Raw genomic sequence first — 27461 nt, 5'->3', positions numbered from 1 at the left:
TACATGCATGTACACATACAGATATGTACATAAGCCTACGTGTGTGACTGTGTGTGTGTCAGCAGTGATGAATAAACAGGCGCTGGTCCATGTCCCAACATCAGCAGGCCAGGGCCCAGGTCACCAGACGGCGCTGCACCGAGCTGCCATGGTGGGGAACATTGATACCATGGCTGCTCTGATTCAGGGAGGCTGTGCTGTCGACCTGCAGGACAGAGTGAGTGGTGGACACACTGCACATACAGGAAAATTAATTCATGCATTCTCAATCTGTGTGCTTTACAAAATGAAAATAATTGGTAATGAGAGCACTATGTCCCCTATCTCTTTGAGGATGGCAACACTGCGCTGCATGAGGTGTCTTGGCATGGCTTCTCTCAGTGTGTCAAACTGCTGGTCAAGGCAGGAGCTGATGTACACATCAGGAACAAGGTAGGATAATAATAATCATCATCATCATCATATACTTTGTATGTGCAACCTAGAATTTACCATCACTAGATCCAGTTATTTGGTGTTTCTGAAACGTTCCACATCTTATAGCTTTCCACAGCAGGTAGAGCTGTTTACTTACCTTTTGAAACAACAGTTACAAAGTGCCTCACAGAACATAAATGAAGATAAGAATATGGTAAAACATATACAAAAGACACAGCCCAGCATCCAAATTGGACCAGAGCTATCATTTTCATTTTGGATTTGTAGCTATTGCATGAGGTTGCCCAGCATCCAACTGCATTACACTGCTGTGCAGGCAATGTTGGATTTGAAATCCATTTTTGTTTGGATTTACAGGTCACTGTGTAATTTTATTATTCTAATATAAAGACACTACAATTTAACATCAGACAAAGCTAAAGAATCAAAGGATTCTGTTCCTAAGGGAAGAATGGATTTTCAGTGAGGAGAACTACAGTATGTTTCACTCTTGTAGTCTGTATTTGGTTCTCAGTAGCTATCAGTAAAACAAAAATATTTTCAGCATACAGATCTTTATGCCACATTTTAAATTTTTTTGTTTGACTTATGGAAGGCACAAAGAGAAATGTCATTATAATGTGTTATATGCTAGTTTACTAGCAAACATTTTTTTGTCTGGTTGCGGAACCCCAGACTTCACGTTTCACAAATTAAAATATTCAGTGCATGTAGAAACAAATCTTTATCGAACAATTTTCAAAGTGAAATGAAGCTTTGGTGAAAGTTTAGTGAGGAAGATCTCTCCCCTCACATTCCACCTTGTTCCTCTGTGGGTTAATGTTGGCTATATACTCCTGTAAGTAGAGAAATGAGGTGGCGTGAAATGACTCGTGAAAAGAAAAAAATGCGCAGTGATAACACGCGTTGATTTAAGGAAATTGGCATGTTATTCATAGACCATTTGGTAATAACAGGCTGCTTGTGTTGCCCCGCGACACCTCTCCGGTAAATAAGCTCTATGTTCAAGATCAGCTGATAACCCGACGGTATGAATGGAGAGCACTTTCTCTGGCTCCCATCACCGCTGCTCTGGTGCTTGATCATCTATGCCACAGACCTACTAGCCAGAAACCTTTAAGCACTCTCCAGCACCCTTAGTGGGGACTGGTATAAGCCAACCAGTGTCAAGACCATTGCCCCTCGCCTGATAAAGCTGATTGTCGGATGGCAGCAGGTGCATATTCAACTATATGCAGACGTGGCCAAAAGTGTCGGTACCCTTACACCTCATTGAAACAATGCTCTGTTCTTCTTGAAAAATTTTTGAAATTAAAAGCTCTTCTGCCATGCATAGCTGCTTGCCTTGGGTTTGCCATAGAGTAAAGCAAAGAAGCTGTGAAAACAGCTGAATTCTTCCTTATTCTACAAAGATCTTCTAAAATGGCCAAAAGGGAAAAAATCATATGAACAAAACCCATTAGAAGTGGTGATAAATAAGTGGATTGTTTGATATTTCCAGTAGACTATTGTTTTCAATTAGTATCACAGGTGCATTCAATCTTTTAATCAGTCATTCAGCTTCTGTTTGGTATCATTGTGTGCACCACACTGAACATGGACAAGAGAAAGAAAAGAAGAGAGTAGTCTGAGGAGACAAGGAAGAAAATAATTGCCAAGTATGGTCAATGTAAAGGCTACAAGACCATCTCCAAGCAGTTGGATGTTCCTGAGACAACAGTTGCTAATATTATTAAGAAGCTAAGGTCCATGTGACTGTAGCCAATCTCCCTGGATGTGGCTGCAAGAGAAATATTGACCCCAGATTGAACAGAGAGAGAGTTTGAATGGTGGAAAAAGAACCAAGGAAAACAGACGCAAGCTGACCCCCAAGATCAAGATACAACAGTGTCTGGTCGCACCAGATGTCACTTTCTGAATGAAAGTGGGTTCCATGGAAGAAGACCCAGGAAGAGCCCACTTTTGAAAGAGAGCCATAAAAAAGCCCGACTGGATTTTGCTAAAAGGCATGTTAACAAGCCACAGTGCTTCTGAGGACAGATGAAACTAAACTAGAGCTTTTTGGTAAGTCACATCAGCTCTGTGTTAACAGAAGAAAAACTGAAGAAGAAAACATTGGACCGTTCTGAAGTGGACTGCTGTGAGTCCGGATCTTAATCCAACTGAATGTGTATGGAAAGAGCGGAAACTGTCAGTTGGGAGAGGGCACCCATCAAACCTGAGAGGACCGGAGCATTTTGCTCAAGAAGAGTTCAGCCAGAATATCAGCTGAGAAGTGTAGAAGTCTCTTTAAGATCTACAAAGAGTGCTGGATTGCAGTAATTGTCTGAAAAGGAAATCTGAAGTCTGAAATTTTCATTTGTTGTATTATTTAAATGTTACATAGTCAAAGGCAACATGTCTGTTCTATTAACTATGGTATATAGAATTGTGGATACCAATTACTTTAGTCGGTTTCATCTAAATTCAGAGAAAACTGTTTTTTCTTTGCTAAGTGGAAGGGGAACAAACCTTCAGCCACATACTGTAGATACATATGCAGCCATGAAAGTGACTGAAAGTTCTGTTGTCAACTCAGCTGAGATTCACAGTAGCCTACGCAACTTCTTTGTTAAAAGCATATTAAAACACAGCGAAAGCCACACAAACAACCATAATCTGATAACTCGGTCGTAAATAACATCCTGCTGAGCGATCAACCTTCTGCCCAGTGCTTGTATGGCATCGTTTTGTACTGAAATGAGTGGGACAGCTTGAATCAGCAACAGAATGAACTACTACAGACTGAACTTCACGGCTGTACAAATGGTGATGCGTTTACTTACCGACATGCATAGTGAAGTGCATTCAAATGGTGATGTGTTCACTTACTGATGTACATAATGAAGTTTATTTGAACGGTAATTCAGCAGTTTAGCTTAGGAAAAAATGTGTTCGAATCAGCAAAGTGATTTGTGATTTCCAGCACTAGGTCCAACCCTAACTGTGACTAACGTAAAGTGCATGCTTTATAGTTCCTTACCCTTATGAACCCTGCCAACTACCACATTCAACGACGTGGACTGTCAAACTCTTGGAGTTAGAGTTGTGGTGTTAGAAACTCCTCTTATAGATGACAGTATCCAACTGTCCATCCTAAGCAGGTCAAATGAAAGCCCACAAAAGCACTGCCTTTACTCTGTAGTAACTCTTGATTCAGGCAGGAAACACTGCACTTCACCTGGCCTGTCAGAACGCACACGCTCAGACTGCTCGCCTTCTGCTGCTTGGAGGATCCACACCGGACACCAAGAACAATGTGAGTCGTACAGCATCAATAATGCGCTGAACTCTTCTCAGAGACCAAAAGTGTATTTACCTGATGGTTGCCTTTCCCCTCTGTCACTGTTGAACAGTAGAGAAGAGTTTCACAATGCACTTGGTACATCATGGTATCCCTTGATAAAAGATTAAACTAAGAGCTCTGCTTTGGTTCCAGACGGGTGACACCTGTTTGCACGTGGCTGCTCGCTACAACAATGTGACCCTGGTGAAAATGCTTCTGAGTTCACTGTGCTCTGCGATGGAGAGAAACCAGGTACAGTATGTCACTGATCAACATGATATTCAGTGGGACGTTATGGCCCATATTTAAAAATGAAGCTTTAATACACATTCATGCACACACAGACAATCCATTGAATAACTTAACTCAAAACCGCACACAATCCCCTCTCAGCCGCTCACATTCTATTTTTGTGTAAATACTGTAATTACAGTTCGGTGTGTTAGGTTTTCATATTTGTGTGTGTGGTTTCATTACTGTGTGTACTCTGTTTCACTTGTGTGTGAACAATGCCTTACAAACGTGTAGTGTATGATTTCACCGATGAGTGTGTGCATGGCTTCAGTAGTGTGTTAGTGAAAAGTTTTTACAGTTGTGTGTCTGTGTGTGTATGCAGTATGCATAAAGTTTCAGTGCCAGTCTTTCCAGGTATTGGAACTTCAGACAAGCAAACATACATTGAGTCTCTACTGTACTGTGTATGTCTGCAACCCTGTTTCCTAGGAATTACCTTCGCATACTCCTAAACTGTTTTCCCATTTAAATTGAGGTGGCAACGTAATTGCTGGCTGGATTATGTTTAGAGGCAATGTTTTTAATGAATGAAGTTCTACATTTATAATGGCAGCGGAGACGCTAGGAGGTTGGTAGATGGAGGTCATACAAACCAAACTGTCACATCAGAGACCAGGTTCACATCCAGAGTCCACAGCTCTGTTGTTCAGGTTCGGGAAAGATAGTGGTTTTGGTTCAATATCACTGTGAATTTTTTCTGTATTAAACCAGACCAGGATCTTTCCCAAAGCTCAACCAATAGCAGTGAGAGTCTAAACAGAACCATAAACCAGTTTAATGATGGTGGATGTTGAAGAGCAAGATCTGATATTTTGGTGGAAGACAAACACGTTGTCTGTGAACATTTTAAACATCTGTGACTTACCAAATACATAAGTTAACATCATATCCTCATTACGTTAATAGAACATGTAATCGGGTAACAATCACTTTTCCTTGCATGTGTTGCAAATTAGTTGTATATGATTGGAATGTCCAAGTGACAGGGTTGTTGTCTGTGTTTTCCTGTAGGGAGGAGACACAGCTCTCCATGTGGCTGCTGCTCTGAACCATAAGAAGACAGTTCATCTCTTACTGAAGGCAGGGACTGATGGAAAAATCAGAAACAATGTAAGTTAAACACAGTAGGATCATTATCCTGATTTCTCAAAATATCCAATCACTATCTGTCTCATATCTACTTCAATTTAATTATTATCTTCTTACAAACAGTGCTCATAACAATAATATTATGCGTAGTCTGAGGCCTTTCTCTATTTTTGCTTTGTGAGATAATGACACCTTTATTACAACTAAATATTGACAAATTTTCTCTGGAAAAATTTAAGTCTTGATGTCAAGGCAACAGCCCTGAGAACTGAAAAATGTTGTCAAAACAGATATTACTGGTTGTTGTAATTTTTTGCCAAAAACACTTCACTCTACAGTAACAAGACACAATTCACAACAGATCCCTCCAAAGTTCATCAAAACCTGACCCAGGACATTTCAAAGTCAGACCTTTTGGCTTGTTGCTACGGGTCATGAGAGGTCAGTCTGTTTTCTTGTGTATGTGACATACTGCTCCCTTCCAGGCAGGGAAAACAGCACTCGACAAGGCCAGAGACAACAATCATAAAGATGTGGCACTTCTTCTGGCCAGGGCTCCTCAGGTTGGCGTCCTCAATAAGAACTTAATCTAGATTTCATTAGTTCATATTCGTATTCTCGTATTCAACAGATATTTTGAATCCAGATATTGTGTTTTGATAGCATTAGCAACCATCTTGTGTAGTTTTTAGGCTTATTGTTGGCAATCATTGTCTTCAGGTACATCACTTCATGCGAAGAAAAACAATAAGAAAACGAAGAGAGACACTGATAGCTGAGTGCGGGACCCAGTCTGTCTCCAGAATAGAAATACTACCCAACAAAGTAAGAAACTACCAAAATGACAGATAGCTTGTGGACACAATAAGATGGGTCTCATGAGCTATTGAGAAAATAGTTCAAACCAAGTGAGTCACATTAAAGTCTTAAAAATTTTAGATTAAAAATGACTTTAACATTTGCTAACATCGTTTAATTGACTGCATTTTTTATTTTGCATTTAAATGAAATGTGACGCTGTCCCTTCGTCTGTTTGTCCTGAGGAGGACAGCAGTTCTGTGGTGGAGGAATGTCCCGGCAGTGAACAAATGGAGAGCAGAACTGCCATCAAGGTTGGTCCCCAGCAGCGGCAGCAGCAGCAGCAGCTTTATCACAAGACCCCAGCCACCATCAGCAGCCGCTACAGCCGCTGCAAGAGAAGACGAGCCAACAAGCAGGTGAGTCATCAACAGAGACCCCAGGACTAGCATGCTCAGCTCTCATACAGAGAGCACCGAGTTACAGGTAGTTCAGAGTGCACTGAAGTCACACTTGTGTCAGCTGATAGGCTCTCTGCTGTTTTATTACTGCTTCCACATCAGTGGTTCATTGATAGATCAGCTGCTTGGTAATTGTTTTTTTTATATTTTTATTTTTATTTTTTTATTCCAAATTTGGTAAAAAAAAAAAAAAAAAAAAAATGCTCTAATTCCAAAGACAACACAATTTGAAATATTGTGGCTCTGATGAAAACACAGTATAATCTCTTTGCACTACCAGTGGCTTCACTCAATCTTTTCTCCCCTCTGAAGTTTTGCTGTCTCTGATCTGAGAAAAACCTGATCAGGCTGCACATTGCTGGAAGATACCAGGAGAGCCACTGTTTTCCTTTGTGATTTTATTACTTGAAAGACCAATGAGGCCCACTATAAAGTGTTAAAGAGTCTTAAAGATCATGCAGACGTGTCTTAAGGTGCAGTTCCTCTAATGGCCACTAGATGGAGGAACCAATAAGGTTTGATTGCATACCAGTCTATTCAAACTCCATAAATACAAGTTCATCTTTATTTGCAAAAGTTAGAGCCGCAGTGGTGAAGCTGATGTGTGACATAAATGTATTTGAAATGTTCTTACAATTGCTCCTGTGGCCAAGTAAACAGGCTAGTAGAAAAGCTGGTAGAACTAAGCTAAGGTTTGTGGCGATGACCAGATCAGCTCAGCCACATACTAGTTTCCACCTTTTCTAAGACCTGTCTCGTGTCATAACATATGAAAACGAATGGGAATTTCCCTTTAACAGAGCTTATGATAGCATGAAGAAAAACGACATTTTGCAATTTTTAGTAACAGTGTGTTACTTTTACTACTTTGAAGGTTTTGAAAGAAGATGATCTGCGAAAAGGCAAGAATGACTTCCACATTAAGAGGGATTGGCTCTGTGATGATGATGGTGAAGACAGTTCCACTCAGAATGGAAAAAGCTATCAGCTTTACACACTGTACCGTGACAAGGATGGCAGTGTCAGACAGGTTAGTGATGAATAACATTTTAAAAACTACAAACATAACCCATTTTTGAAAAGCAGTGTTTATGCTCAGAGCTTAATTTATGAATCAGAAAGTTCCAGAGCACAGACAGGGCACAGCTGTCATTGAACTTATCCAAAGCGCAGTGCTTGAAAACATCTTTCTGCTAAAACCTAACACACTTGAACATGCTGAGCTATACGGAACACATCTGCTGTGAAAGACAAACCATTAACAGGGTACTCTATGGAACCTTTTCTCTGACTCGTGACCATTCTCTTAGGCACCAGCAAACGGATGCTCCTGTAGGCCCCTACTGAAGAAGCTGGAGGGTCAGATGAAAGCCACACAGGATGAGATGAAGCTGCACATTCTCACTGTCCAGGAGCAGGTCAACAACAGAATGGGCAAAATGGACCAAAGGACCAGACACCAGGTCCACATCTACTCTGTCCCTGCTAACAGATCATGGCTTCAGATTACTTTTACACCTTCAGTGTCTGAAACCAATGGTTCAGTTCATTTGCGTTTTCAAAGTTTGATTCCCCTGTCTGATATGAGTAATTTAACTGTCCTCAGATTTTTTGTAAGGAAATGTAAACTGTAATGCTATTGTGCAAATTTCTCGATGAGGATCAAAACATTTTTGGATATATTTGGGCAAAACAGTGCCTCAGCATCATGCTAAGACACTGCAACAACACTGCCAATTGGTTCCATACATTCACACCCGCTGGAGAACATTAATTTCTTGCAGAAATTGCAGAAAAATGTATCAACTTTATTCTTTTTGGTAATTACAATTTTGACAAGTCAAACACTAAGGATATACCGTATATAGACTTTTTCTCAAAACTGAATCATAATTTCAGGTGAAATTAAAATTTGACAATTTTCATACCAGAAATATCCAAAATCGTAAAATTATTGGTTGATTCAGCATTTTTCAGCTACATTTTTCTACTCTTTGGTTTGGGCAGATTAAAGTGTTGAATCAGGAAAGAGCAGCAGCAGAGAGGAAGATAATTTACAGGATCGAGCAGAGAGCTGCCCAGGACAGGGAGGAAGCTCTGAAGACACAGGTATCGCTTCATAACTTACAGCTGACTCGGGATTTCTTTCCATGCAGGGACCATATGGGAGGATCTAATTTTATGTTTGCAGTCTGAGACTAATTTAAGAATTGTTAGAGTACAGCCCAGCGTTCTGTAATGAATGTCAAAATTCTTTGATTAATTTTAGAAACTGAGATTTAAGTCTCAGCCCATGATGAGACTGATCTTGATGGTACAGTGCAAATGTGATCATACAGCAGCTTTGTATCCTTTCTCAAGCAGGCAGCAGTGACTCATGAACTGAAGAGGTGGTGTATGTCTCACCTAAAGGACATGGATGTCCACATCCCATCCAAAGCCCAGTATTACAAACTCCTCCCATCGCCATCTGTGGAGCAATCTGTGGCAGATGCTGATCTGGAATCACTCCCTCTGCTGTCTGTGGTATCCGGAGACAGCAGCACTTCACTGGCTAACTATGTCAACATCCTGCCGTCCCAATCTGCCTACAGTCTGGGAAACCTAGTGCAAGAACAGATGGGGAGGAGGACATACTTTGAAATGAGAGTGGACAGGTCACCAGGTATGTCCCAGAAAAACTTCTACAATGCAGTTAACAGACACCATCTTAAAGAGGCATTTAGCGATGATCTATGGCTGTTATCACTACAGCAGCACCAACTGGTCAGTATAACAGCTCAACTATAAATGAACTCTAAAAACTTTTTCACAGCAGAGAGGAGTAAAATAACCAGTGAGATCCAGCAGAAATATCTAGCGGAGAACTCGTATAATTGGCTCAACTTCAGAACAATAACAATGACCATTTGTCATATCAAGCTTTAATAAAGCCTTTCGGCCGTTTAACCCTAAATGGGTTATGATGTCAGTCATTTATAATTACAATGAAATTGCAGAGTCAGACACTGTGAAAGAACTGAAAGTTTCAAGTGCGTCTCATGCTCTACCTCAGCTGGTGGATTTTGGTCAGTTTTACATGGAGATACTGTAGCATAGTTGTAGTGGTCGGCCACACCTGAGCCGTCTCCATTACAAGAAAAAGAAAAAAATCCATCTGTTAAGGAAGACCATGAGAAGTAGTTGAAAGCTTGAGTTAAGATGTATTTAGTCAAATTCAGTGTTAAGTGGATGATTTATGTTTTCTCTAACTCCACTCCTATCAGATGACTATGAGAACACAGCCCTGTTTTCTCTGCCGGCCAAGCCCACCTCCGGCCTCCTGGGCTCTGCTGACCCGCTCTGGCAACCTCTGGGAGTGCGGGACAGTCCCATAGCAACAGCGGTGCCATTGTGTGGGGAAGGATCCTTGAGCAGCAGCAGCCAGTGCAGGATCAGCGACCAGGGAACTAGACTGATCCCGCAACAGGAACGCAGCTCTGACGCGCAGCACAGAAAACACTCGGGAGAGCTGACGAGTACCCACAGGGACCCAGACAGCATCAGAACACTGGAGTTCTTCATCAACCGTCCCACTGAGCTCACATTCAACCAGGAGAGGAAAAATCTGCATGCTATGGAGGTGAGTGTACTAATGGGTGTGATGAGGAACTGGCCACCACAGTGAACAGAGGCAGGTTTGGAATGAGCCCTGTTAATCAAGCAAACATGCCCCAAAACATGTTTTTTTTTTTCTTTGAGCCTTTGAGGATAATTCAATTTGATTAATTCAATAGTTGATAACATGGAGGGTTTGGTAGGTGTAATTTCAAACTTTGGACAGAACCAGGCTAGGCATTCCTCCTACTTCCCAAGTCACTCTTAGGAAAAAAGAAAATAAGCGCATTTCCCAAGATGGTGGACTATTCCTTTGAGGATATAATTTCTTGTGAAAAGAAATCTGAATTCAAGCTGATCTTAAAACTTCAAACCACTTCAAGGGTGCTGTTGCCTTCCTCTTAGGTAACTCAGCGTTTCTTTGAGACGGTGTCGACTCAGTTGGAGCGCTGGTACGAGAGGAAGATTGTGGAGGTGGAGCAGCAGACGGAGCTCAGAGCCCAGCAGGACAGGAAGGAGCTGCTGCAGCGAATCAACATGATGGAGGAGGAGCTTCAGAGGCTGAAGACCAATGAGGATGCAGAGAGCTGATGTGGCCTGACAGTGGCCAATGGTGAAGGGAGATTAACTTTTTCACTTTGATCAAACATTTAAACACTCAGATCAGTTTCAAGTGCAGCAGTAAGCAAAAGGAGAAATGAGAAAAAGACACCCTAATAAACAAATGAACAATTATAGTATCTATGTACCTACCATACATAGATACTATAATTCATACTGTATATATAATAAAGCTAATACATATATAACTAGATTGGCACTCAGTAGAGCGCAGACCTCCGCCAAGGCCAAAGTCAAACGACATACACCAGACTTCAGAGAAAGAAAATCTGATTCATAGTAAATGATCTGGATCTGCCCATAAATTTAATGGGTTCCTCCCAGGCCCAGGTCCCACCCCTCCACAAGGTTCGGTGCAAATTGACTCAAATTGCATCAAACATGGTGAAACATTGGTTCTAGACCATACGGACATTCCCCCATGAGCAAGCACCTGGCGACAGCGGCAAGGAAAAACTCCCTTTTAACAGGTAGAAACCTTGAACAGAACCCGGGTCATGGTGGGCGACCGTCTGCCCCAACCTGCTGGGTTGAGAGAGAAAGAGAGAGAGAGGCTGAAGGGGAGGAGCAGGAGGAAAGAGAATGTAGCACAATACATTTCCACATAGAGATGTAAAATAATAATAAAATAATAATAATTGTAGCAGATCATTTATTGTTGCCAATTGTTGTAAAATGCAGGAGAGGGAGTTCTACAGTTTAATTTAGGAGTAATGTTCACTCATGAATTTACTTGACGTGAGGTTTTCAGTTGCAGGACTAGCTGGATGGAGACTGTACTTATTTAATTGCAATTTTTAAATACATTTGCATATTTAAATATAATTTACTGCTGACTTGACTGCAAATTTGTCTTTTTAATCTTTACTGCACATCATAGTCATATTTTGCGATTTACCATTATAGCTGATTTGGTAGAGACCTGAAACTACACATATAAAAGTCACATAAATAAACCCGAGAATCTGAGACTTTCTGAATGTCTTACAGTGTCTTATCTGCCATATGTGGAAACCACGGGAACCACACTGAAAAAGATAATGTGGAGGGATCTGATTTAATCTGAGTTCCCCGAATCATACTCCCCTTCAGCACCAGTGAACAATAATCTGAATGCTTTTGGAGTACCATAAACTTTGAAGTCTGATTATCCAGTCTGGAACTAAAGAATGTTTGTGATACTTTGAGGATGCACACCCCTGCATCATACATACCCATAGCATGTTAGGATGTGCAAAGCAGTTCTTTCAAGTGTCCCAGATCACTAGAATTAGTTCATTAAAAAGATTTGGTCACTGAATCATTCAGCGCTTGACTGGAGCTCTGACTGCGTAGTCTCACTCAGTGAGCTGAAACGCGGACTAATGGTGTATATTCCTCATGATCCCCGGCTTCCGGAGCCGGAAGTGCTGTCGCCTTGACAAACACGCCAAACTCTGTTTAGAATTCTTGATATTTTAGAGTTTCCTCACTGAATATCAGAGATGAACGCTGGTTTTTAATGACTTTAAGTCTGTTTTTAACTGATCCTCAGTTTGGTGTTACTCTTGAACTTGCTGGGCCTGAATCTGGCAGTTTGAGCCACTCAGTCAGGGCTCATGTTCATTCTGTAGTATGTTCAGTGAACGAATCACTGAACATGCACCGTTCCCTCGCAGTGAAAGGATTTGACTTCATATTTGGCATCATATTTAGTTCAGTAGCGATATAGGCCTGAGGACTACAAACAATTATTTTGTGCTTGATTTTTATTGTTTTTCAGTTTTTGCCCTTTTTTGCTCTGCTATTCATAGTTTGTTCTGCCTTTTATTATATTCGTTGCCATGCATACGTATATTCTGCTGACACATAAAGTATATATAGTTGTCAATTGTATTTATCCCTGTAATTCACATCTTCTAATGCTATTCGTAATTTTGTTGACATCCATTTATGTTTTGCTTTGCCATTAATCACTGAATCCTATTTTGCTATATTGCTATTTGTTTCTATATGCTACTGGTGACGTGTTGTGTTGCGCTGTACTTTACATGTGTTGCTGCTGTGGCAAAGTAATTTCCCTCCAGGATCAATAAAGTACCTATATAAACTTGAACACAATTCCATTTCTAATGAGAATGAAAGGACTTAAAGTAGTAAGCTGCTTGCACAGACAACATGGGCCATTTTTTATCGGATGACAGTCTTGTGGGTTCTGCTTTATAGTTTCGAGGTGAAATTTTTTTTTGTACTTAATTGTTGGTCATTTTCATTCAAAATCTTACCTTGCCACTACTTACTATCAAAAGTACAAAAGTATGATCAGCAAGTATTAAAAACAAATATATACAGGTGCCTCTATAGCTTAATGACTACGGTGCATTCCACATATAGTCCAGACCGTAAGTATTTGGACATTTGGACACACTGTTTTGCTTTACAGGCTCTGAGCTTCAGCACATTCAACATGAAAGGAGAGCTATCTGTCAAATATAGCGGTGATTCTGTTATGGCTTGGGCATGTATGGCTCCAATGGAACTGGCTCACTGGCATTTATTGGTGATTTCAGTGCTGATGGAAGCAACAGGAGGAATGCAGAGATTTACAGGAGGCTTCTGTTCTAGATTCATTCCAATGCATCAAAACTCATTGAATGATATTTTATCATTCAGCAGGACAATGATCCTAAATATACAACCAAAGCAACCACAGAGCTTTTCTGGGTGGAGAGGAGGAATATCCTCAACCAAGTCCGTCGCCTGATCTCAGTCCGACTGAGCAGCAGTCCGCTTCCAGACTAAAGGCAGGGGAGCCCACAACAAGCAAGAGCTGAAGGTGGCTGCAGTGAAGCTCTCGGAGAGCATCGCCAGGGAAGATACAAAGTGCCGTCTTTGGGTGATGTCAAAGATGCTGTCTTTGGGTCAAAGATTTCAGGCAGTCACTGACTGCAAAGGATTTTCCACTAAATATTAAATATGATGATTTTGTCTGACTAAATGTGTATTCTTCCAATTTTTTTCAACCCCTAAACTTTGGGCCCTGTGATTTTAAAGGGCCATATCTCCCACAGTTCTTTCTATATTGATGTGAAAACCTGCGCATATTAAAGCTGAGACTTGGCTCTTTAATGTAGTATCCGTTATTTTATTCAAATTGAATTTGCTGAAGCTCAGAGCCTGTTTTTGTGTTTGTATGTGTCTGTGTGTGTGTGTGTGTGTGTGTGTGTGTGTGTGTGTGTGTGTGTGTGTGTGTGTGTGTGTGTGTGTGTGTGTGTGTGTGTGTGTGTGTGTGTGTGTGTGTGTGTCATGGCAGAACTTGGTCCTGGAGACACCTACTGTAGCGGGAACTACCACAGGGTCTGGTATTGGGTACTCTGGTAGGTGTCTGTTTCTGTGATAGTTTCACATCTGTGCAAGATACAGTTACGAAACTATACAGGTGTGTAGTTGAGATCAAAATGACAGCCGAGCTCGAAGATGGGTATGGTCCAAGCAAGGGTTTCAGAAGTAAGGGGGCTGAAGGTTGGGAAGGGGCAATTGGCCCCCCAGTTTACACCCCTGGCTCACATTAGTTTAAAGTCATAGATCACTGTATCCCAGTTTCAATCATTCCCATGCACTCTAGGACATTAGGTTAAACTACAGACCAACTTGTGATGTGATCACACCAGCTGCAACACCCGTCAGTAATGTATTAATCACTTCTGAGTACTCATGGGTCAGAACGTCAGCCTGTTGACGGGCATCGCGGCTGTTGTGATCCCATCACAAGTTGGTCTGTAGTTAGTCAATTACAAGTACTGGATCATTACATTATTGTTACTGGTGCATTACTGTATAATCAATATTTTAATGTTATAGTTTCTGAGATGGAGCTAATTATAATTAGTTTAAAAAAAATCTTAACTCATGGCGATGACACACCATATAAATTCGTAATCTATAACAATGAATCCTTTCATAAGCGTATCATTATTTTTGTATGTAAAATCCAAATTTGCAAAGAAGTCACTAACTGTTAAATAAATAGATGTAGTAATAAGTAATTTAACTTCTGAATTAATGAAATACAAGTATGAAAATGGAAGTACTCCTGTACAGCATTTGAGTAAATGTACATAGTTACATTCCACCATTAGTTTATTGATAAATTGGGGTTACTACATTACTTCAAAGTCCTCGCAAGGCTATCAAGACCAACATGTAGATGAGTTTAGGCCTATTGTCAAACAACAAACAGATTGGACAAAGTCCTGCCCTCGCTGCTTAGCTCTCAGTCGGTTGGGTGGAGCTCCTGATGAAGCAGCCGTTGGTTGTGTAACCCAATGATCCTGGTGTGACATCTGGCAGTTGGCCTCAGCAACCACAGCAGCAGCTTCTGAAGGGAAAATCAAATCAATGCTACATTGACTCTGTCAGAGTGCAATGGAAACCTAATTAAAGGCCCTCCAGGCAGAACTGGTCATTTTATGCAGACAAGTACCAGGGCTCTCGAATCCAGCCAGTAAAATGTACTATTGCTTTACTCTGAACGCTGAGGGGGTATATGGGCCTCCCTGAGCAGGATAGTGTCAGCATTCAATATGTTAAAAACTCATGCCTATGTCATGTCGTTGTTTTAGACATACAGCAGTGCATTCTGGTCTAAACTACTTTGCCTACTCAGTACACCATACATCACTAAACTAATTGTGTGTACTGTAGAAAGGTGTAAAGGAAAAATAACAATGCTCTAAAAGTATGAATACATTTAAAACAGATATATGAGGAATAATTCCTTGAGTCTGAAGGTAAAAGTAAAAAATATTCCCATATTATGGCACAATGTGACTTCACATTGTGCAAACATTTGCTTGCTTCCCTTGTTTTTAAAAGCTGCACTCATCGATATTTTCCTACTAACAATGGATCAGAGGACTATGTTTAAGGTTAAAGATGGCTAAGAACCTCTTATAACTCTTCAACTGTCTGTTTAATACAAGGACCAACACTTTTTAAAGTTTAAAAATTAAAAATAAAGCTGTATTGATTTTAGTTTTTTTTGGCCACTTGCTTCTAATCCTATGTTTTGGGGACTGGGGATGAATTGTGGGACTTTGTGGGACTTTAATAACATTTTTTCTTTTTTTAAAAAATCATCAGTTTAAAAGGTTTTATTCACAGAAATCTGGGGGAAAAAATTGGAAAAACAGCTGCTGCTGCTGCTGCTGCTTGAAAAAACATTGATGAAAGTGGTGAGAGTGAACCAAAACAGTAAAACTGCAGCCAGCAAAACCAAAACAATGAGCTAAAAGATGCTAAAAAGCTCAGTAAAGTTGAGTAGTGCACAGCTGGTAATAATGCAGTGCCATGCCAAATATGTATGTACTGTATATATGGTAATATAGATGGTAAAAAAAAAAGTACTGCTGTGCCTTTAGCCTGCAAGAAGTCCTTAGCAAAGTAATTCCAAAATCCCATCATGACCTTCATGCGAGAATGTTTCTTTTTTTAACTATTGAGTAATTTTCACAGTAAGACTTTTCCAATGCCCTGTACCTACTTTGTTGGATTGAATTTACACAGCAGGGATTCCAGGCAGTCATTCATGAATATCCCCAACCTACCAAATTAAAAGCTGTGTACAAGAAGGCAGGTAGGACATGATCCATTAAACCACATTATCCACATTAGATTGGTCAACTGAGTTGAAATTAAATGTTAAGGCCTCCCTGCTGGCTCAGTAACATCTTTATGTTGAGGGCACCAGGAGCAGGCCCTATGTGAAAAACCAGCCATAAACAAATATCAAATCACGCTGTCAGAGAGGGTGATATTGATGGCACTGGTTGGAGTTGGCGCTGTTGGCGTGGGAGAGGGGAGCAGGGTGGGGGGCACTGTCCCGTCGGGAGGCGATCGATGCTCACATCCTGTGAACCCTGCATGTAACACGGGAGAGCACTCCCACCACACAGGCAGCCACAGTACACGCAGATACACAGAGAAACAAAGACAGGAGAGCAAAGGGATGTGGACTGGAGTTTGGGACCGGCACAAGAGGACCTCCAAACACCTCTATGGGGTAGCCATACAGACACCATCAATTCCTAGGATGCTTATGTAGACATTATGAAGTGCATCAAGAGGCAAAGAGGGAACCCACACCAGTGATATGTAAGTGCTACTGTAATGGTTGATTCATTGAATTAAGTCAATTGGTGTTATGTCATCTTCCCAAAAGTGTGCAACAAATTGGTCCAGAAATGACTCATGTAAAGTAGTTTTCTCAGATGGCCTAAATATGAAATGTAAATGTTAGACCTTTATTTGTTATTGTTATTGTAAAAAGACAGAAATGATTCCAGCTGAATTTCTGACATTCACAGAAAACCAGACCACACTTAGTGCAATTAAATTGCATATTTATAGGAGGGAAAATCCACCATAAATAAAATTAGCATGTTATTTCTGTGGTATTACACAGCAATAGCACAATTTTATTTTGTCTTGTGAATGCAAACCAAAAATTAGGTCCTGGTCATGGCAATGACATATTTCAAAATAGGATGACCACCCACTATAAGATCCAGTGATATGACTGTATCACCAACGTTTTGATCGCACGTTGAAACACCATGGTTGACGTTTCAACCACACTTTTTTCAAGGCCTTGAAAAAGACCAACTGTGGATTCAAACATCAGTGACATAATAAAATCATTGGAGATGACTTCTGGAACTGCGCCATAGACTGAATAATGAAACAAATGCTAGAGTTCTATGACAGCAGCCACTGTGATACACTGGGCTTTAGTATAACCCCTATTTTTTAAATCAAACTCCTTTGATTGAATATCTCCAAAATATGCCAAAACACTTAACCACTGTTTCATTTTCTCAGAGAGTGACATCTGATGACACTTCAAAGTCTTCATTTTCCAGCTCAGGGCAATATTTGGTTTCATCGCATTTTAGTCCAAAACGCTGTACATCTAAATTAAATTTTCATTCTTATAGGCAGTACATATGTAAATGCACTCACACTTGTTGTAATAGGGTTACCAGGCTTGGGACGGGCCTGTTTTTATGTAGGTTGTACAACACATGATTGAAAATTATGTCCTTCTGTTAGACATCAACATGATCCCTGCCACACCTGATTTGATGAACACATCAATCAAACTACTTGCTCGGATGTCAGTGGTCACAGCATTTTTAACACTAGACAAAAAAAGCAAATTTCAGATTACTCTGCAACTAGCTATGTAAATCACTTCAAATTATATATCTCGAACGTTTCATTGATGTTCCGAAGTTTCAAAGGGTGTCAACTTCTTAACATTGTCAGTTTGGATCTCTTCATGGGATTTTAAAGATACAGAATAAGACCAGCCTTACTCTTCAAAGGATAACTGGGATTTTATTTAAACTTAGGTTTTATTTTTTGGATTTGGCCATTGATTCTACCAGTTCTGATAACATTGTACTCATCATAATAATGCCTGAGCTCTTGGAACACCGCGACATTGCTAAAAACAAGGCAACAAACACAAGCAGGCAGACATTCAGACAGCTTGTAAACAATCACCCAGGTTAGTTAAATTTATTTGGAGGAGAAAATGACTGCTAACAGTAAAATTACAACCCAAACTGTCGGTTGTATCCATCCACAATAGCTTACAACCCAACTTTCTGGTTCAACTTACAGTAGTTGGGCACACTTAGTTTTCCTGTGCAGGTATTAGAGACATTGCTTCTGCACCCACTTTCGGTTTTACCTACAGAGGAAGCAGTACCCAATCTGGCTAAAATGTCATCTTGTTTGCAATCTTTCTGATTGTCTAACTGCTTGTGTTTCTTGCCTCGTTGGATTCAGTTTTAGATATGTTGCCACATTACACTCTCTAGATCACTTTAGTGATTGGTAATAGAACTGATGGCCTGAGCTACAAAATAAAACCTATAAAGAAAACAAAAAGGAGGACTTGCCTAATATTTGGTCTGGCTTTCTGAGGCTGCAGCCTAATTATGGATGGATTACTGAACGGGCTTACCGGGCACAGACCCAGGGGCCAGCTCCTCTTAAGTTAATAGTTCTTGTTTGTAAGTCATAGAGTTCAGTTAAGACACAAAACAGCCACAAAGAGACACAAAATGACCATAAAGACACAAAATGGCCATAAAAAGACACAAAACGATTAAAAAATGATGTGGTTGTGTCGTTTGTAGTCATGTTGTGCCTCTTTAAGTCTAGGGGTCCTATATGGAAGGGATGTACAGCCTTTTACCTATCTGTACCCAGGGGCCCATGTTCTCACAATCTTTCCATGCATTTTGTGTCTCCATAGTTTGAGGACATGTGGCAGTGAAGTGGTGAGAAGCTGACCATGGGTGACTGGAACCTGCTGGGCAGCATCCTAGAAGAGGTCCACATTCATTCCACCATCGTGGGCAAGATCTGGCTTACCATACTCTTCATCTTCCGCATGCTGATCCTCGGAGCGGCCGCTGAAGACGTTTGGGATGACGAGCAGTCTGAGTTTGTTTGCAACACTGACCAGCCAGGCTGCAAAGCAGTCTGCTATGACCGTGCCTTCCCAATCTCCCTCATTCGCTTCTGGGTCCTGCAGGTCATCTTTGTGTCTGCACCTTCACTAGTCTACATGGGCCATGCCCTCTACTGCATCCGAGCACTGGAGAAGGAACGCCACCGCAGACGGGCCCAGTTGAAGGAGGAGCTGGACGAGGCTGAGTTGGCGTTGGATGAACATAAGCGCATGGAGAGGGAGCTGAGGAGGCTAGACGAGCAGAGGAGGGTGAAGAAGGCTCCTCTCAGAGGCTCTCTGTTGAGAACCTACATCATCCATATCCTTACACGCTCTATGGTGGAGGTCTGCTTCATCCTGGGCCAGTATATACTCTATGGTGTCCAACTGGAGCCACTCTATAAGTGTGAGAGGCTGCCTTGCCCCAACAGTGTAGATTGTTACATCTCCAGGCCCACAGAGAAGACCATTTTCATGGTCTTCATGATTGCCATCGCTGGTGTGTCACTTTTTCTCAACATTCTGGAAATATCTCACCTGGGCATCAGGAAAATTAAACAGACGCTGTATGGGGAGAGGTACACAGAAGATGACAGTTTGATTTACAAGTCCAAGAAGAGGGCATCCTTACCACACCTTTGTGTAATGAGCAATTTATCACCTCACAACGGGCCTTTGACTCAGACCTTCAAAGTGATTCCAGAGGTGGACATGAAACCTCTTCATTACAGCACTGGCCTCAAAGCCAACCAGGATGCTCAAAGACACAACAGCTTGGCTCATCTGGGACACAGTCAGACCAGCTATATCTGCCCCCAACCTAGGATGCCACCCAGGTCTGGCCAGAACTGTGCAATGCAAGCCCCCCAAATCCATGAAGGTCCAGAGAGCCACACAGCCATGGTGGACCACCATCCACCCTGGGTTTCTACTGTGTCCAATGCAGAGGGAAGTGCAACAAGCCATTTTGAGGACACCCATGAGGAAGAACACCCTCAACCCAGCCATTTGGAAGCTCTGCTGTCCAGTAGCACCATCAGGCCCAGCACTATCAGAGACCTTGATAAGGACGAGCGAAGGGAGTCAGTGGGGAGTGAGGTCCTGATCCCCAACCCCAGAAAGACCAGCTTCTTGATCAGGCCAGCCTCTGACAGCATGTCCTCCATCAGCGGCTCCACAAGCCCTTCTTTACATACCTCAGAGGAGTCGGATGAATTAGGCTCCCTGCAGGGGGACATGCCCATGATGCCGCCTGCCGGAGGCCGGAGAATGTCAATGGCAAGTAAAGAGATGAGATTGTTTCATGTGTCTGAATCAAATTCCACACTAGTCTATAATGTCGGCTGCAGACATTTATTGTTCATAGGCAAAGTTACAACGCTCAGGTTATACCTGACAATACACCTAGTCAAAAATAGAAATATTTTATATTTATCAATTTGAGATAGAATTTTTGATTGGCATATGACATTTAAGCACAAATTTGAATAATTCAAAATATATTAAAATGCAAGACTAGATTCTATATTATATATATTTTACAGATCATAACTAATCTTCATAAGGACACATAAATACCGAGTCAATGAATCAAGTCTGCACACTAATTACTAATTCATGTTCAAATTGTTGTGCAATGGACTTAACGGAAAATAGCATTGAACATATCTGTTTAACATTTAGCATATGTTTAAGGGGCGTCGGAGACAACTGTGGAGATTTGGAAATACTTGGCATTTATCTCTCAAACAATGGTGTGTTATTTTTAACATCCCTTTAACATGTCAAAAATGTTGACTGAACACTTGAATGTTATGTTCTGTTAATAAATCAATTCATCTGCACCTATAAATGCTCTTACAAATGTGTTGTCTTTTGTTTTCTTCATGACACCTGCCGGACTACATAGATTTCATATTTAGTTTTATATCTTAAAAAATCATTACAGTACTACCTCACAAAAAAAGGGCGTGTCACCTAAACCATGATGACATGCATTCGCATCAATAAAGGCTTTACAGATTAATTTACATATTTGCAGACTGTGATCTTCTCCAATAAACTAAATTTGAAATTAATGGATGGAAGGGATTAATTCATCATTCTTTATGTTGTTCCTAATGGCATGAAAGTATGCCTTTAGGTTAACAGAAATGTGTTTGTGCACTTGAAGAATGTTAGGTCCACTGCTGAAACAAATGACATTGGACAAATACTGAAAGATGCTTGCTTCACTGAATTCCAGGTGTATAATGTGTGTTTTATGTCTCGTTGTCTTTCTCAGAGTATGTTTCTGGATATCTCCTCTATCATGAAGAAGTGAAGAGACAAGGGCTAACATCATGTCCATAGGAGCTGTGTTCCACAGCCCAGCTGGGTCACAAACAGGGGAGAAACTGTATCAGTGATCCAGCCATAAACACTGATCCACCCCTCAAGTCAGTCCAGCAGTCAGCCATGATGAGACAGCCAAAGCCCAGTATGTTTTGGGTTTGAAGCACCTTAGAATGCCTACGTGTGGGCACTAACAAGAACGGATTGTATCTTTTTAAAAATGTGGACATCATTCCATGGGTTTGCTGAATTTTTAAGATTGTGCCGAAAAAACCCTGGATTATGGAGCATTCTCCTCAGAGGATCTGTTTGCTTCTCTAACATGGACTTTATAAGCTTAAAATACATTTTCTATGTCAAAGACTTGATTAGAATATGTGTGTATCTATGTATAGTCATTTATATACAGTAATTTCAAGGGAAATTATGATACTTCATATAATATTCAGATTAAATGCTTCTTAACAAAACAGCAACAATTTTTCAACAGATATTTCATCAAAATCAACACGCCAACACCAAACCATAGAATTCTCATGCTTTTTGTTTTATTTCTGTTTTCATTTCTTTAAAACCTTTTTCATATCAAATAAACAAAACATGACATGTTGCACAATATTTACAAAGAAAATCTAAGCAAAACAGGCCATTTGAACATTCAAAGATAAAAAAGGAAATCATAAATGCTGAATCTGCATATAACAGTCAGGTTGCAGGTACTCAAAAAAAGAACACGTGAAAAATGGCTCACCAAAATCTACAAATACAATGATTTAACCACTGTAAAAAGTTAGAAACAACGCCACAGAAACTTTCTACGTGTCTATCATACAGTCCTTACCCATAAAAAGAGGTATGCTGAATCATCCAGGTAGATAAGTGTTAAAAGTCTGTTCAGCGGAGGTTTAAAAACACCAAAATCACAATCTGAGATTCAAGTGGCCCCAACACATTCTGTAAACAGATTTGATTAAATAAGTACTACCACCATGTACTGTGATTGCAAATTGAAGGCATTAGATCGCTAAACACTAACATCCGTGAGGGAAAACTCCTCCATGATAGCCACTGCTCAAGATTTAAACAATCACTGCTGGGCCTAGATTAGCGCTGCATTCAGAGATGTTGGAAAGTTGGAAACTCAAGCATTCTATTAAGAAAAAGGCAATCTCTAGCTATTCAGTTGACTAGACTAGTAAGTCGACATGACTAATCTGATGATTTTCCTCCAGTCAACTGATGAACTCAGCTTTAACATGGGGAAGGCAGCACCTGCTGGTTTGAAAACATGCAGCCTCTCGGTGCTCACAACACCCGTCAGAAACACAATATGGCCCTAACCACATACATCATTTCCAGAATGCAATTCATGGACCATACCAGTGGTTTTTGCAGTACTTACATTACTGTTGCTGACCATTTTCCAAACAGTAGGTTTTACAACTGGTAACGCAGTTGTAAGTGAAGACCGATCTAAGAATACTGCATTGCATTGCCACACAACAGTAATGTTATTCCGTTGACATTAAAAGCATGTGAAGAATGACCTAACTCAAGCAAGTTTCAAGTCAAGAATTTGCTGCCATAGGACTAAAACAAAAGAAAAGAAAAAAACATTGGTGTGATCAATTCAATTCTATTATTACCATTTTGAATTTAAAATTGCACTGGTGTATCATATGGTCACTGCTAACTAGACAACTAATACTGCTAGATACCTCATATGGATGCTATTGCATGTATATTGAAGAGGAAAAAGGTCATAATTTCAATATTAATGTTCCAAGATTCACCTTTTACCAAAACTCCTGACTTTTTCCTCAAAATGATTACAAGTGACCATTCCTCAAATTTCACATCGTCTTGTTCCATAAATGAGGAATATTGTACTTCAGAAAGATGCAGAGCAACCAACATCATATTAAAATTTTTCACATCTCTGATGTGTAGCGTTCCATTAAAACAACAGCATGTGTTTCATTTGCATTTCTGCATAAGGAGGAAAGGGAGGGAACAGGATTTCCATTTCAAGTCAAAAGTCAAAATGAGGCAAAGAATCATTCAATGGCGTTTATTCATCTGTGTTATGCACAAAGCACATATGCAAATGAATGTTTTGATGTCACATTTTCATCAGTCTTGACATTTTTGCACAGTTTTGTGTAGCATGGATTAAACGCTATAAAATGATATGCTTTATTCAAGTGTAGCTTCCTTTGTTTTTGAAGCTTAATTACAGAAATGCAATACATTTTAAAAAGCTGCTGCTCTTTTATGGTATATTCCAAGGGGACACTTGGAAGAGCCCTTGGCTTTTCCATATGGAGACGCACAGTGGCAATATTGAAAAATAAATATGACATTATGGAACAAATAAAAATAATAATAAATATATACAAATTATATAATGTAGCCATGAAAATTTAAAATAATGCAAGACATTTCTAAAGCTTATCTGATTATTTTCAAATCTTATTTCTTTTCAAAACAATTTATTATAGGTTAGAGTTATTCATTTGTTGCTGTAATTATCACAGTTTCATGGGTATATTTCATATTCTTCCTGATTATATATTGATATTATGATTTATTTACTGTGTTCCATAACATTTTATTTATTTCATAAATATTGAACCCTTTGGCTCTCCACATTTGCAGAGGGGGAGATGGACATTGTTGAGTTCCCTACTCCTTCTCTTTCCCTCTTGAGGCTTCATCTCAGACAAATACGACAGGGGTCAGAAGGGGCCACGTCCATGTTTTATGACGCTGGTGCAGCACAGTTTCTTGAAGCTGCAGTGTACCTTCTATTGAATAAAATCCTTTGATCCTTCACTGGTTAGTTTGGCCTCTGTAACCTCTAAGGCAAGAAATTGAAGCTGCCCTTGTCAGATTCCTATTTTTCTCCTAAAGTCATCAACACCTTTTAACTTAAGTATATATAAAAAAAAAAAATAGCTTCAACAGTTTGTCTATTCAAATTAAGTCTCAGGTCTTAATCATATCTTTACAAAACAAGAAGAACAGGTAATACACAAAATTGTAAACACACTCACTCCCCTTTAAGTTAAAGTATTACAACTTAAGTAAATACATTTGTGACTTGTAAATCAAGACTTATTTTTTTACAAAATTGTCAACAATAACAAAATACAACCATCACCAAATCCATTCTAAGAAAGGATGCAACCTACATTTTACATCTATGCCCCCCCCCCCCCCCCCCACACACAACCCCATCGCCCCACCCCCAACAAGATTCCAAATAAATAAATTCACAAGTTCACTTTAAGAAATTAAAGTAAAGTCTATGGAAATCAGCTGAGCAGTGTTCTTCATGTACTCTGAGCATTTAGTACATTCTAATTAGATTATCATTGGCTAACACGGTGTCAAAACTAGCATGGTCAAGCTGCCATTATCTACTGATCCACCTGGTTTTAAATATTCCACTTCTGTTCAAAACTATTGGTTTTACTTTTTTTCAAAACAATTTATTATAGGTTAGAGTTATTCATTTGTTGCTGTAATTATCACAGTTTCATGGGTATATTTCATATTCTTCCTGATTATATATTGATATTATGATTTATTTACTGTGTTCCATAACATTTTATTTATTTCATAAATATTGAACCCTTTGGCTCTCCACATTTGCAGAGGGGGAGATGGACATTGTTGAGTTCCCTACTCCTTCTCTTTCCCTCTTGAGGCTTCATCTCAGACAAATACGACAGGGGTCAGAAGGGGCCACGTCCATGTTTTATGACGCTGGTGCAGCACAGTTTCTTGAAGCTGCAGTGTACCTTCTATTGAATAAAATCCTTTGATCCTTCACTGGTTAGTTTGGCCTCTGTAACCTCTAAGGCAAGAAATTGAAGCTGCCCTTGTCAGATTCCTATTTTTCTCCTAAAGTCATCAACACCTTTTAACTTAAGTATATATAAAAAAAAAAAATAGCTTCAACAGTTTGTCTATTCAAATTAAGTCTCAGGTCTTAATCATATCTTTACAAAACAAGAAGAACAGGTAATACACAAAATTGTAAACACACTCACTCCCCTTTAAGTTAAAGTATTACAACTTAAGTAAATACATTTGTGACTTGTAAATCAAGACTTATTTTTTTACGAAATTGTCAACAATAACAAAATACAACCATCACCAAATCCATTCTAAGAAAGGATGCAACCTACATTTTACATCTATGCCCCCCCCCCCCCCCCACCCCCCCACAACCCCATCGCCCCACCCCCAACAAGATTCCAAATAAATAAATTCACAAGTTCACTTTAAGAAATTAAAGTAAAGTCTATGGAAATCAGCTGAGCAGTGTTCTTCATGTACTCTGAGCATTTAGTACATTCTAATTAGATTATCATTGGCTAACACGGTGTCAAAACTAGCATGGTCAAGCTGCCATTATCTACTGATCCACCTGGTTTTAAATATTCCACTTCTGTTCAAAACTATTGGTTTTACTTTTTTCAAAACCGCACAGCCAAATAGCAGTTTGAATTTCTAGTTCGACCTTTCTGTGCTAAAAGTGACTTCACCCTAACCCTGATTGACAAAAGAAGCCCAAACACATCCAGTATTCAAATGCTGTGCACATGCTCCATCCTGAAGCTGGAAGTGCAGCAGCAGAGTTTTGGGCAGCAACAAAGCAGACAGCAGCAGCACTCACCCCTGCCACGTGCCTCACCATCGACTTTTCAACAGCAGATGAATTTGGCATCTCCCTAAATCAATAATGTGCCAGCGTGTTTGTTTGGAGCTTTGAACTTTGTACCATACACGATTAGGGATACTGATTTGTAAGTGGGTACTGATCATTTTCCATAGTGTTTGAACAAATTTACATATGATTAGTGAATTTGAAAATGTAGGTGTCTTACACCATCATACTGTACCAAATACTTTTAGTAGGGATATTTGTCTTATCTATGATACAAGAACAGCGTGGCTAAATACATGATTGCCATAAGTACAAACATTAAATTCTTACTACTTTTAAGACAATAAAAAAATGGATCAAAAAGAGCACTTATGATTTGTTTAAGCTGTGGTTTAAATGACCAAACCAGTATGTTTAAAATTTAGCCCATTTAAAATGGGTCATGTACACTTTACATTACTACCTTCCATTTTCCAAAGCATAACATAGTGTTTTAGATTTTTGGGTATGTTTTTTCTGCCTTCCCGGCAGCTGGTTTCCATTCATTTCACCCTGCAATAATATAAAATATAAAATATATAGTATACAGTGTCTTCAGAAAGTATTCAGACACTTTAATGTGTTGTAGATTTAATTGTAAATGGATAAAATTGCCATTTTCGCCTCAATCTAGACTCAACAATGACAAAGTGAAAACATGTTTTTAGAATTTTTTTGCAAATTTATTTCAAGTCAAACACTGAAATCTCATTTAGTCATTTAGTATTTGGACCCTTCATTAAGTTCTTTGTAGAAGCCCCTTTGGCAGCAGTTACAGCCTCCAGTCTTCTTGAGTGAGTCTCTACAAGCTTTGTAAAACTGGAGTCGGACAGTTGAATTCTTTTTTAGTCAGACTGGATGGGAAGTGTCTGAACTGCCATCTTCAGGTCTTTCCACAGATGTTCTATGGGGTTTAAGTCTGGGCCTTGGCTGGGCCACTCAAGGACAGTGGGAGACTTGTCCCAAAGCCACTCCAGTGTCTTCTTGGCTTTATGCTTCAGGTCATTGTCGTGCTGAAAGGTGAAACATCGCACCAGCCTCAGGTCGCCAGCACTTGGAGCAGGTTTTCTTCAAGGACCTCTCTGTATTTTGATGCATTCATCCTTACCTCAATTCTGACCAGTGGACCTCTGAAGCTCTGTTAGAGTGATTGTTGGGTTCTTGGTAACCTCCCTGATCAAGGCCCTTCTTACCTGGTTACTCAGTTTGGTGGGACGGCCAACTCTAGGAAGAGTCCAGGTGGTTCCAAACTTCTTCCATTTCACACTCACTGAGGCCACTGTG

General features: G+C 40.0%; 2 protein-coding genes across 2 annotated transcripts; both read left to right on the top strand.

The window, feature by feature from the left end:
• The first annotated feature begins 67 nt into the window (after window positions 1–67).
• ankrd6a (ankyrin repeat domain 6a) lies at window positions 68–10593 on the top strand. The gene is made up of 14 exons (XM_040137326.1): window positions 68–217; window positions 334–432; window positions 3638–3736; window positions 3917–4015; window positions 5069–5167; window positions 5632–5709; window positions 5867–5971; window positions 6193–6363; window positions 7280–7435; window positions 7716–7868; window positions 8413–8514; window positions 8767–9070; window positions 9672–10027; window positions 10408–10593. Exons 1-14 carry the CDS (start codon window positions 68–70, stop codon window positions 10591–10593), a joined length of 2157 nt encoding a protein of 718 aa, XP_039993260.1.
• An 8374-nt stretch (window positions 10594–18967) lies between these two features.
• Window positions 18968–21449, top strand: gja10a (gap junction protein alpha 10 a). Its single transcript, XM_040138222.1, has 2 exons — window positions 18968–20404; window positions 21411–21449. Exons 1-2 carry the CDS (start codon window positions 18968–18970, stop codon window positions 21447–21449), a joined length of 1476 nt encoding a protein of 491 aa, XP_039994156.1.
• The last annotated feature ends 6012 nt before the right edge of the window (window positions 21450–27461 follow it).

The sequence above is a fragment of the Xiphias gladius genome, chromosome 10 (genome assembly GCF_016859285.1).
Source record: "Xiphias gladius isolate SHS-SW01 ecotype Sanya breed wild chromosome 10, ASM1685928v1, whole genome shotgun sequence".
In the NCBI taxonomy this organism is placed as follows: Eukaryota; Metazoa; Chordata; class Actinopteri; order Istiophoriformes; family Xiphiidae; genus Xiphias; species Xiphias gladius.
This window is presented reverse-complemented; position numbering and strand designations above follow the sequence as displayed.